The sequence below is a fragment of the Lathyrus oleraceus genome, chromosome 4 (genome assembly GCF_024323335.1).
Source record: "Lathyrus oleraceus cultivar Zhongwan6 chromosome 4, CAAS_Psat_ZW6_1.0, whole genome shotgun sequence".
Classification (NCBI taxonomy): Eukaryota; Viridiplantae; Streptophyta; class Magnoliopsida; order Fabales; family Fabaceae; genus Lathyrus; species Lathyrus oleraceus.
Window position 1 is genome coordinate 437,831,539 of NC_066582.1, and position 12,715 is coordinate 437,844,253.

Below are 12,715 nucleotides of genomic sequence, written 5' to 3' on the forward strand. Positions count from 1 at the left end.
AATAGAAAATATTTTAGGATTTTTTTTTAAAATAATCAACTTTTTTAAAAATAATTTCAAAATAATAAATTTTTTATTTTTTATTTCAAAATAACCACATTTAAAAGAGGATGCGCCACCAGTCCATCTGGCGCATCCCATATGGATCAAGAGGAGGCGCCCAAGGCATTGGCGCCTACATTGGTAGCCTCATGAGGAGGCGCCAATGCCCTTGGCGCCAATGCCCTTGGGTCTCATGAGGAGGCGCCAATGCCTCTGGCGCCTGCATGGTGCTTAAGAGGAGGCGTCAATGCCTCTGGCGCCTGCATGTCTTGTCATGTTGGACGCCTAGCCTCTTGGCGCATGCATTTTATATCTCCTCTCTATAAATACCTCGCTTTGGATGCAATATTTTTCACACAAAATTTTCCCCTACTACCATATTTTCTTTCATTCAACTCCACTCTCCTTCAAGTTTTTGTGTCTTAACCATGTCTGAATACATTTACAAGCGAAATGCTGATGTAATATTTTCCGTCGTTGCGTCTCCGATAAAGATTCATCTCTGGAATACAGATTTGTTTGAACGTCTTAATCAGACGTTGAACAGTTGGTTAGATGGAGAAATTGGAGATGATGAAAGGATTAGAAGAATACAATGATTTGTGTCCATGTTCAACCAAAATGGAGAAGTGCGTGAATGAGTGGATATTAAGACTGACCGAGACGTTTGTAGGATGATGCATTACATGTTCAAAATTGTTTTGATGGTTGTAATCTCCTAGTTATTGTATTGTAGTTGCTTTAATTGTTTGTGTTGTTGTTTATGTAATGATATTTGCTCACACATTTATAATATGAAATAAATTTAGTTTTTCATATATTGCAACAGAGGCATATTTGAATTTATCTGGTTGTGCTTGTTCCAACACTATTACAGTTAGTACGATTGTGATCTGGTTGACAGTATGAACTACATAATCTAACCATTTTGTTCGCCGTATCCATTTCGGTTCGAATCCGGGTGCTGTTTGGGCGACCCTTTTTCTTCCTTCGCATAACTTCGTTGTGCCAGACGATGTCCCTTTGATATTCTGGCCAGTAATCCTCTTTTGCCACTACGGAAAAACTAATTTTATAAACATTTGATAGGCTGGTGACTTTTTAAACTTCAGATAGCAAGTAAGATGGATCCCTTCGAAACTTTGAGCATGCTGCAATGACATAGGAGCAGGGCGTACGAAAGGCTTGGAACTTTCCGCAGTCGCACCAACCTCTATCTAGTTTGACGTTGTACTGTCCCATCGGCATTCCCTCATTGTGATCCATGGACTCGGCAACACTATATCAACCTTTAGTGCGGACCATAACCATATATGTGTTTGCTTTGGCAGCTTCATGTCTAATGAATTTCATTGAAGCATCACTGAACAACTGCCTAGATTACAACACTGAACTCCATTTGGAGTGTCTGGTTTCAAACAGCGTCCCTAGCCTAAAATATGTTGCCTGCACCAAAGCGGTTATAGGTAGGTTACAGATGCCTTTGAAGACATAGTTCATTGATTCCACAAGATTTGTTGTCATGTGGCCCCAACGTTGACCGTTCTCGTATGCCCTAGTCCACTTCTCCAATGGAATACTATCGATCCACCATACTGCATCTTTGTTTGACAATCTTATTTCTTCGCGGTGGTGTTTGAAAGAAGGTTCTGATAATGCGTAACCTGCATTGACAACCTTCTTCCACAACGTCTTATCTTTGATTTCCCGCATGAATTTCTGAGCAATATGTCTAATACAGAAGACATGCGTCGAAGGAGGATTATGCCAGCCATTATCAATGTTATTATATGCACTGATGATTGAAGGGTGTCTGTCGGAGATCAAACATAAGTTAGGTTGCGGTGCAACGTGCAATCAGAGATTTTTTAGGAAAAAACTTCATCCCTTAGCAGTCTCCCCTTCAACAAAGGCAAAGGCGATTGGAAAAATATTGTTGTTGCCATCTTGTGTCACTGCCATCAGTAACGTTCCTTTGTATTTCCCTTACAATCATGTACCATCAATTTGTATAATAGGTTTACAGAAAGAAAAACCCATGATGCATGATCGATACGCCCAGAAGAGACGGTGGAATATTCCATTTTTAAGATGGTTGATACTTATTCCATTTTTAAGTCGTATACCTTTGTTATCTATGTTTGTATTATATATTACTTCTTCTTATTGTATTTCTTACTTATGTGTTATTAGGACCCATGACATTTTCGATGCCATGTACATGAATATGTACCCCACGATCCTTTGATAGAACCATATATTAGAGGATGTGGATTTGGAAATTTCCTCAACATTGTCTCGTACTCGGTGGACTACAAGTTCATTCTTGCTTTGTTGGAGAGGTGGAGACCCGAGACCCACACATTTCACCTTCCTATCGATGAGTGTACCGTCACACTTGAGGACGTAAACATGTTATTGGATCTCCGTATAGATGGTAAGGTCGTGAATGGTAGAGTAAACTAGGACAACTCTATCTGGAACGAATTATTGGGTGCCCCTTTGTGTGACGACTAAACTGAGGGAGAGTCATCCGGTCAAGCAAGGGGGCAAGGTATAAATTTAAAATACCTTAAAAAATATTATGTGAGTATAATATTGTCCGAAGAATCAACCGAGTACTAGAAAATAATTAAAGCTCGGTGTTATATTATGATTTTATTTGATGATTTTTTATTTCGAGAAAGTACAGGTAATTTAGTAAATATTATGTATTTACCGTTGTTACGCAACATTAATAAGGTAAGCACATATAGTTGAGGTTCAACTGTGTTGGCTCATCTATATAGTGCAATGCGTAAAACTGCAAAAAAGAATACTTGCACATTTTTTTCATGTGCATATTTACTACAAACATGAGGTTGGTCAAGAATGTTGTCACTCGCCCCGATAAACGAGAACCCATTCATGTTCCAGTTTGCAACAAAGTAAGTGTAACACTTTACCACTTAATTAATTATATTTTATATTACAATTAACTGTAAATAATATTTTTCAATTTTTTTTATCTAAGATGGTCAGTAAGGGGGATGAACTACAATAGGTGTCTGAAACACGTTATTGTAGTCTATCGCAATCTATTGGACCACATTGGACCTACCGATGTAATATTCCTACACAACTATATTTTAATTTTAAAATACTTATCAAATTATTTATCATCTAATCACTTCGTATTATTTTACAGTTTATCTGGAGGCCATATCTGGGTCTTGATCATGATGTGAACCATGACGCTGTTGTAGTTTGGACAGCAAAGACACCGATTATCCGGTTCACTACTATGGAAATGCACCAGAGTGACCGGGTCAAACTGCAGTTCGGCATGCAACAACAGATTCCAGAACCTCCCACGTGTTTGGGGAATTGGCATCAAAAAAGAGTTGATGCCCAATGAAATTATTCAGACTGGAGAGAATTTGCAAAAGAGATGTGTCGTTAATGGAGGAATAGACAAAAACACATCTTGAACGAACCAGTCATCCATGGTGCAAGACCAACTCAACAATATATGGCATGGTTTAGGTCGGTAACAACTCAACAATTTATGTCTGACTCGCGGTATTTGATGGATCCACGCCAACTAGCTTCGTCATCATACGCCCCACAACAATTTCCCGTCCAACATCAATGTCAACCCACCCAAACCCAATAACCAACCTCACAACATTAACCTACCACATACACACAACAACCAAACACCCAACCTCGCAACCCGTTCATGTCATCCACCCGACAACCAACCACCCAACGTCGCAATCCATTCATGCCACCCACCCAACCACAACACCAAGAATCAAACCCTACCCGCCAACAACCATACGCTTCAACCACAACCGTCTATAGCCCAAATGATTAATATGGGCCACTTCATCGTAGCCCCCCACCAATGATCACTCAAACATCTCATCACCAAAACACACAACCATTGTTTAACTATAGTACGCCCCAGGAACCATTGCTTCGTTTCCAAAACGATTCAATGTCCCAATTTAGGCAACTATACCGTCCGCAATCCACCCAACCCCATCGACCTAACTAAGATGACATGGGCACCGAACTCCATTACGGAAGCGCCGTTGGCCAGAGCCCCTCCGGATATTGGGAACAAATGATGACACATTTATCAAATACCGCTGGAACTTCCGCCGGACCTTCACACCAGCCATCATTCGATCAGGCCAGCACACAAAGACCCCAAACACCTCAGGAAAATCGTGGAGACCTCAGAGACAAACTAACGCACCTGGATGTGGAACAGGGGGACGTTTCGATCGAGCCGGTCATTAAGTTTTTGTCAATCCCATGTAACATTTATTATATCATGAATACAAATTTTTTCTTTACATGATTTTTTATTATTTGATAAATAAGAATAATAAAAAATTAAAAAAAATTTAAAAAAAAAATACATAGGTGCGCCAGATGAATTGGCTCATACACCACATGCACCATGCAGGCGCCAGAGGCATTGACGTCTCCTAATGAGGCTCAATGCAAGCACCAAGGCCATTGGCGCCTCCTCATGAGGTTACCAATGCAGGCACCAATGCCTTGGACCCCCCCTCTTGATCTATAAGGGATGCGCCGGTTCATCTAGCGCATCCACTTTTAAATGTGATTCTGTTAAAAAAAATTGTTATTTTGAAATTATTTTTGAAAACGTTGATTATTTAAAAAAATCATATTTTTGTCTAGTTCATATACTAAATTCGAATGTTTTATACTATTATAGTTATTATAGTTGTTGGTAAGTCTATATTTTAATTTTGTTTATTATAAATAAGTATTTTTTAAGTTTTAAAATAGTCTTTAAAAAATATAATATAAATAAGAACTAAAAGAAAATAAATTATTCTAAAAACCTAAATATAAAAACTCATAATTTTATCATTTTATACAAATAAAACATATATATTTAACCTTAATATTTTTCCATCTTAATTGTCATATGTATCTCTTTTTTCTCGTGGTAATATAATTTTGAGTAAGTAAAAATGTCAAACGAGTTGGTGATTTATTTTTCACTATATTAACAACTTAGTACGTTCATTCTCATATAAAGATTTATAAGTATGTTTATTTGGAATATTCAATAAAACAAGTGTCTGGGTGGTGTAGTCGGTTATCACGCTAGTCTCACACACTAGAGGTCCCCGGTTCGAACCCGGGCTCAGACATTCTTTTTTTTAACTTTTTCATGTACTATAATTATTTTTAACCATTGGCTAGAATAATTATATATCGTTAAGTAAACAGTGAAGACGTAACTAATTAAGCTATAGTTTTGTCAAAAGAAATAAAATAAGAATTAAGCATGAGATTGTTTACTTTCATCGGTTATTGCATACCTATTTATCTATCCTTTTTGTTTAAATTTTAATTAAATTATATAGTTTTGATCCTTATTTTAGTCAATTTACAAAATTAGTCTCCAGTTTTACTTTTAAATAGTTTCAATTTGTCACTGTCATTTTAGATGACTGAACGGTAAAAAAGAAACAAATTTTCACTTGTAATATGATTTTTTTAATTTAAATTTACAGATTTTTTATTATGAAGATGATGAAGGTGTTGATGAAGATGTAGAAGAGATGTGCAAAGAAGATAAAAAAATGGAAAAAAAAATGGTCATTGATTCACAATTACATCATATAGTCGAACAATTTTAACTAAAAAATCAAAAGATTATAGATCCATAACAACTGCACCAGGTACAAATTGATGTAGAGTACACCCAGATTTTATATTTACATGATTATGGTTTTATGATATATATACAAACTCACTACATTAGCAGAATATACTCCTAAAGCACTATTGATTTAACTGAGGCAATTTCCCTAAGAAATTGTCAAGCTGGTGCAAGTGTAGCACAACTATCATGATTACTTATATGATAAATTCCAAACCACAATTAATCACCTCATAAGCAAAAGTTGAAGAAAATGTTCATAGCAAAATTCTCTTCCATTTAGGAGTTAGGCCGGCCATTTGGCGAATGTTCTTTAGAGTGGTGGTTTTGCTTTGCAGCAAGGTGCGCATGAATCACACTTTCTGTTGCAATTGCTTCTTGGATGTCATTCTGGGCCTTTTGGCAGAGATCATTAAGTGCTAGCATTGGAAATGGATCCTCAATAAGAACTCCAACCTACAACAATCATTTTCACATTTTTCGATTAGCTTTCTTCTATCCAGAAATTGGAGTTGCATTTTAAGAATCCATCAATCAATCACTTTTGTATGATTCATAATAGCAACTATGTTTTTACGGTTAGCTTTCACCATTTGTTTGTCAACTTAGATTTATCACCTAATGAATTACACAGCTTAATATTTTGTTTCTTTTTTATAAGCAAATGTTGTATGTTGCTGATTATGCTAGTTTCAAGAGTTTGAACCCTAGACCTTATTCTAAAACTTCTTTAGTGTCCCTTACCTCGCCAACCGAGCTACCTAAACTGAATTAAAAACAACATTGATAAATGTGTAATAGCCTAAAGCTCCTGGTTCAGTTAACTACTAGGTAAAAGTACCACAGATTCTAGAACATCAAAATTTGAAATATTTAAATAGTCCAGGACTGAGATAAGGTGAGGGACATACTTCTTCAATGCAGAACAAAGAGGCAGCACTGATAAAGGTAGCAGGAACCACAATCCAATGACAATCATCCCAAAGTATGATGGGTAGAGTCAGATGCCATAGGACAAGAAACCTTGAAGTCAAGCGAGTATATGATAACGGAATGGGAATACCCTTAAGCTGTTCACATAAGCCAATTCCTTCATGGAAACAAGTGATCTTTGATTCCTGTACCACAATTAGGGAAAATGTTTTGCAAACAAATTATAAATTGCATGAATTTTTATATCAAAAGATTTGTATCCAACACTTTTTCACCTAATTACCAAGGAAACACATGTATTTACACTTTAAGCAATCAAATTGTTATTTTTGGAAACATGTTATCTAAATTCAATATGTAGTTTTGTACTAAAATGCAACAATTTCAACAAGTGTGCTTACCAGGATATTTCTTCTAGAATCCTCCAGTTTTAGTAGCCGAATACTTTGCGATATAAACTCAATAACACAGCGAGGTCGATGATTCGATTTCATGATCAATGCTATATCATCTACTTCTAGCAAATGTTGAAGATCACTCTCAATGTCTGAACCATACAACACATAACACTGCATTCAAATTATTCAAATGGTGAGTTTCACCCATGAACTTCAACTACCAACCCAAAAAAGTTACTCTAAACAACTCGAACAAAACCTTATTTACACCCTTCACTATATAATTGGAAGATAGGGAAAAAAAAGGAAATCCAACAAACATTAACTAGTCCGACTAAAATGGTGATTCACCCATCGTCAACTACAACTACCAATCTAAAAATCTTACTCTAACCAACTCGAACAAAACCTTGCAATTGCAAACACCCTTCACTATATCATTGAGGAAAAAAGGGGAAACCTAACAAACATGAAACCTAGTCTCAACTTAAGTTACAACCCAAGAAGCATTGAACTATCTTCACCTCAAATAACTAACAATCCAACAATGCATAACTTACACCCAAATTGAATTAATAGCATGTTTGGTTTGGCTTTTGGAAGAACCTAAACCAATTTTAGAGGTGTAAAATTGATTCTGGAGTGATTTTGAAGTGTTTGGTTCTTCTAAAGTAGAATTGATTCTGTCTCCAAAATTTGTAGTTTCTGAATTTAAACTTGATTTTTACACTGAAATTTGTTCTTCAAGTTTACATAAATGTATCCAAATATAAATCAATTATGCTGAACCCAATTCTACCAAAATCAATTATGTCCACCGCCAATCCAAACACACACTTAGCTTCTAGGTTACAAGACTAAGTTTTTACTTTTTACCACACTTAAAAAGAAAAAAGAGAGAAAGAGTTTGAGAATGAAAACCTTGAGAACAAGAGGAAAAGCAATGATATAATTCAAAAGCCCATTCTTGAGTGTGTACTCAGATTGAGTACTACTATCAACAACGGCCATAACAAGCCTCGCAAAATCATGAGCAGCAGCAATAACCGAAGTCCAAGCCTTCTTCCCTTCAACAAATCTACTATAAGAAGCCTCCGTACGAAACACAAGCAACAGCGCAAGCGCGGGGGCGGTAAGCTGATAAGGAAGCGAAGAAGCTCTAAACACAGGAAAAAACTCCGGCAATAATTGGAAGTACACGGCAGAGTTATAAGTGGCAACAACCGCGGCGAAGGAAGTGAAAAAGAGAACAGGAGGAACAAGAGAGAGAACGACACGTGATGAGAGACTAGAGAAAAAGTGACGAACGTGACGGAGTGAGCTTCGGTGTTGAACCCAGTCACTGTGATTGTAAAGAGATCGATTCTTCTGCATTCCACGTTCTTGGGTTTGGTCTGCCCAATCGGGGATTGTGCGGAGGATTGAGATTAGGGTTTTGATTGGTGAGGGTGAAGGGGAGGAGGAACATGTTAGGGTTTGGAGTTTGAAGGGTTTGGAAGATGGGAGAAAGGGAAGGAGGGTTAGTTGATAGGGGCATTTTGGGGTGAATTGGGAAGTTAGGTTTGTTATAGAGGTTGGTTTGAGTTGGTTATTGGGATGGTACATTGAGTTGAGGATGAAGAAAGCATGAGAATGTTTAGGAAGTTAATGGTGAAGAAGAGAGTGTGAGTTGGTTAAAAATTGGTTGGTGTGGTGGATGAGTTATTTATTTATTTTTTTGGAGAGAATATTTTGAAACACATGATAATTGTTTGTGAGTGAAGCATGTTTTTACACGTTTCAGATATGCCTTGCAATTTTTTTAAAATAAATACATGATTTTTAGAAATCATGGTAAATGAAGAAGAAAAAAAAAAGGGTATATTTCTAAATCAAAAAATAAAATATCTAGTGATATAAATTTATTTTTAAAATATTACTAGTAGTTGGTAAGGTCTTACAAATTTAGAATATAAAAAAAATTAACTAAATATAATATTTTACTAATTGAATAAAAAAAATAATTTGTTTGAGAAATTTAATGAAGAAAGGTGTTTCGTTCTGAAAGCAGAAATAGAGTAATGATAGGAGATAATGACGGATTGCGACTTCTGATGCGGTGGAGAGAGATTTATCTACAAGATAAACACTCAAATGTTCAAGTCAGAGTGTGAGGGAAAATAGTGAATTGAAATTGAATTTGAACTTTAGTATGTGAATTAACGTCTTCATTTTATATATATATATATATATATATATATATATATATATATATATATATATATATATATATATATATATATATATATATATATATAAAATAAAGAGGAAATAACTAGCTTGTAATTAATTAGGAGTGAATTGTAAAGAGTTTATGTATCCACCTGAAACTTGGATCTCTTGTGTTCACTAGTATAATGGTTCTCGTGTGCTGAGAAGATTCTGGAAGGATTGTGGTTCCTTCATGGTGGTTGATCGAGTCGATATGGTTGGTCCAGAACAACCAAGCCCTTTCCTAGGTGTAGCAAGGTGGGGGCTTGTCGCATTGGCCTCGACTGTCGACCCTGAATTTATAAATTAGAGTTTTTATTCGATTTTTTGTGTTTGATGTGATTATTAATGTGTTATTATTTAGAAAATAATGATAATATAGATGTAGTGATATTGGTGTAGAGATAATTAAAATACTGGAAAAACGAAGGTAATAATTAATTAATGGAATATGGAGTTAATAATAATAATTAATAAAATAAAGGGTTAAGGTTAGTTAAGAAATTATGTGTTAGTAAAGAAAATTAATAATATAGAGGGTGTTAAAAGAGATATTTGGAAAAATTAAAAGGGTTAGTTGAAATAAATAAATAAGTGTGTGTGTGTGTGTGCGTGTGTGTGTGTGTGTGTGCTTGCATGTGTGTGTGTGTGCGTGCGTGTGTGCATGCGTGTGTGTGTGTGTGCGCGTGCGTGTGTGTGTGCGTGTGTGTGCGTGCGTGCGTGCGTGCACGTTTGTGTATCTGTGTGTGTGTGTGTGTGTCTGTCTGTCTGTATATGTGTGTGTGTGTGTGTGTGTGTGTGTGTGTGCGCGTGTGGGTGTGTGTTTATGGGTGTGTGTGTGTGCGTGTGTGCGTGTGCGTGTGCGTGTGCGTGTGCGTGTGCGTGTGCGTGTGTGTGTGTGTGTGCGTGCGTGTGTTCGTGCGTGTGCGTGTGTGTGTGCGTGTGCGTGTACGTGTGTGTGTGCGTGTGAGTGTGCGCGTATATCGTTAGTGTGCTAAGAGTTTGTACATAACTTTCATGATTGTGAATCATGTATATCGTTATGTGATGCCATGATTATGTTGTGAAATTAGTGGGTAATTGTTATGTTAGTGTTGTTTTGAAATACATGTGATTGATATTGAAAATTGGATGTCAGTCTTGATTTAGTAATGTTGTCAAATTGATGTAAATTGTTGGTGATGGTTGATGATAATGATAATTGCAGTCTTATAAGTTGCATATTGTATATAAATAAAAATGATTATGTATGATGGTTCATGTCCAAAACTGGATTGGGATAGGTCTAGGTTGAAGAAATTGGGTTTAGGAGTGAAATTTATGTGAAAAATTTAGAAGAAAATGCTTCATCCTATTTTGATTTGAATCAAGGTTTCAACATGATTCAAATCAGAGGTCAAAATTTAGCAGAAAATGCTTCTTCCCGGTTTGACTCAAATCAGGGTTTCAACATGATTTGAATCAGAGGTCAAATTTTAGCAGAAAATACTTCTGACTGATTTGATTTGAGTCATAAAAATACCATGATTCAAATCAGAAGAGGCAGATTTTGTTCAGATCTTATTTTCATCATAACTTGAGTTTCGTAACTTTGATTGAGGCACAGTTTGAAGTGTTGGAAAGCTAACGCATAGGTAATGTCCCAGTAAGTTTAAATATGTAAATTATGTAGTGAATATAATTATTTCCTTATGATGTTTATAGGATGAATGATGTAGGAAAAGATTAATTGAGTAAGTGACGTAATATTGGGAACGCAACTCTAGTGTTTCAATGAATACATGTGTAACCTAAGTTATGGATGATATGGTATATGAGTTATGTCTTGATAAAGGTTTATGCGATTCAAGTTGTCAATGTTTAGGACTTTAGTCAAATATCTTGATATGTATATGAGTTAGTTGTTAAGGTTATGACGTAAGTCTGGTGTTGATATGATATAATGGTGTACATATTGATAATGTGTATATGAGTTAATTGGTTAAAGTTAGGATACAAGTCTGGTGTTGATACGATGTCAGGGTGTGTTGCGAGTGACTATTTTAATACCTTGAGGTTTGATAAGAAACAATGTTGGTCTTGTTTAGGTTCATAAGAGCCCGTGTTTTAGCCTAATTGGCGATGTTATTAGGTTCGCAAGAACCGATGGTAGCCTTAAACGATGGTGTTTAATATTGATTTTTGTTTAGGTTTATAAGAACTAGTGTTATTCTTAATTGGAGGTGTTTAATATTGATGTTGGGGGTTCAGGTAGAGGTTGCATTTGTTTGTAGCATCATGCATCATGTATTTCGGAGTTAGGTTAAGACTTTGGTTCGATGTTAGGACTCCGGTCTGGTGTTAGGACTTCGGTCCGGTGTTTAGAACTTTTGTCCAGTGTTTTAGGATTTTAGTAAAATTAACTCTGAATTCAATGATGGTACTACATGCATGGGAGTAGAGGAGATGATTTGACATTGTGTCATCGTGTTGTTTGTGTATAACTTGTAAATGTATGTTGTATACTATATTTGCTATTATTACGCATTTAATTTATAGAATTTATTCTCACCCCTTATTTGTTTCTATGTTGTTATATATGTGAACCTATGCAGAAGATTCTCAGGTTGAGTCTGAGGAACGATGTTGGATGATTACTTATGGGGGATGGTGTATATGACCTCTTCAAGTTGAATTTGTTTATTTTCATGTTCGCTGAACCTTAAGTTCGTTATATGTTTTATTTCCAAATAGTAACTCTGATATTGTAACATCGGGATGAGATCTTTTTACTAATTGTCCTACTTTGGCTTGAACCGATTCATTATGTATTACTATTATATTATGTGCGAGTGATTTGACATGTTTGATAGAGTCTACTTTCTTTTGCATGCTAGCATACAGTTCTTAAAGAGTTAACATTGCTTTTCTTTGAGTCATTTGTCCCAGTTTAGGTTACCTTTCTTCTAATATTCTATTTTCCTGTATCAAGAAAAGTTCGTGCATTATGGATAAAAAAATCACATAAGAGTTTGTGTATTCTTGTTTGACTTGCCACAATTCAAAGATCGAACATCATAAGTCGTATGGATTAATGCAACCGTTGAGTATTCCAAAGTGGGAGTGGAATAGCATTTCTATGGATTTTCTGACAGGTTTTCCTAAGACTTCTAAAGGAAGTGATTTGATTTGGGTTGTGGTGGATAGGCTGACTAAATCGACTCATTTCCTTCTGATAAAGATCATTTATCCAGTGTAGAGGTTAGCTGAGATTCATATTAGGCAGATAGTCAAGTTGCATGGTATTCCTTCAAGTATTATTTCGGATGGAGATCTAAGGTTCTCATCGAGGTTCTGGGAGAGTTTGCAGGAAGCCTTGTGTAGCGCGGTATTCGTTACCATTAGAGATATTGACTAA

The 12,715-nt window shown here is 35.9% G+C and overlaps 1 protein-coding gene and 1 non-coding gene across 2 annotated transcripts; one reads left to right on the plus strand and one right to left on the minus strand.

Annotated features, from left to right (window-relative positions):
- Positions 1–5,148: 5,148 nt before the first annotated feature.
- On the plus strand, positions 5,149–5,222 carry TRNAV-CAC (transfer RNA valine (anticodon CAC)). The gene has a single exon. It is a non-coding gene; the product is annotated as a tRNA-Val (tRNA).
- A 438-nt stretch (positions 5,223–5,660) lies between these two features.
- LOC127135181 (UPF0187 protein At3g61320, chloroplastic) lies at positions 5,661–8,774 on the minus strand. The gene is made up of 4 exons (XM_051061962.1): positions 7,990–8,774; positions 7,072–7,239; positions 6,649–6,855; positions 5,661–6,193 (listed from the first exon to the last, which is right to left on the minus strand). The coding sequence occupies exons 1-4, from the start codon at positions 8,671–8,673 to the stop codon at positions 6,017–6,019; spliced, it is 1,236 nt and encodes a 411-aa protein (XP_050917919.1). The 5' UTR covers positions 8,674–8,774; the 3' UTR covers positions 5,661–6,016.
- Positions 8,775–12,715: the final 3,941 nt, after the last annotated feature.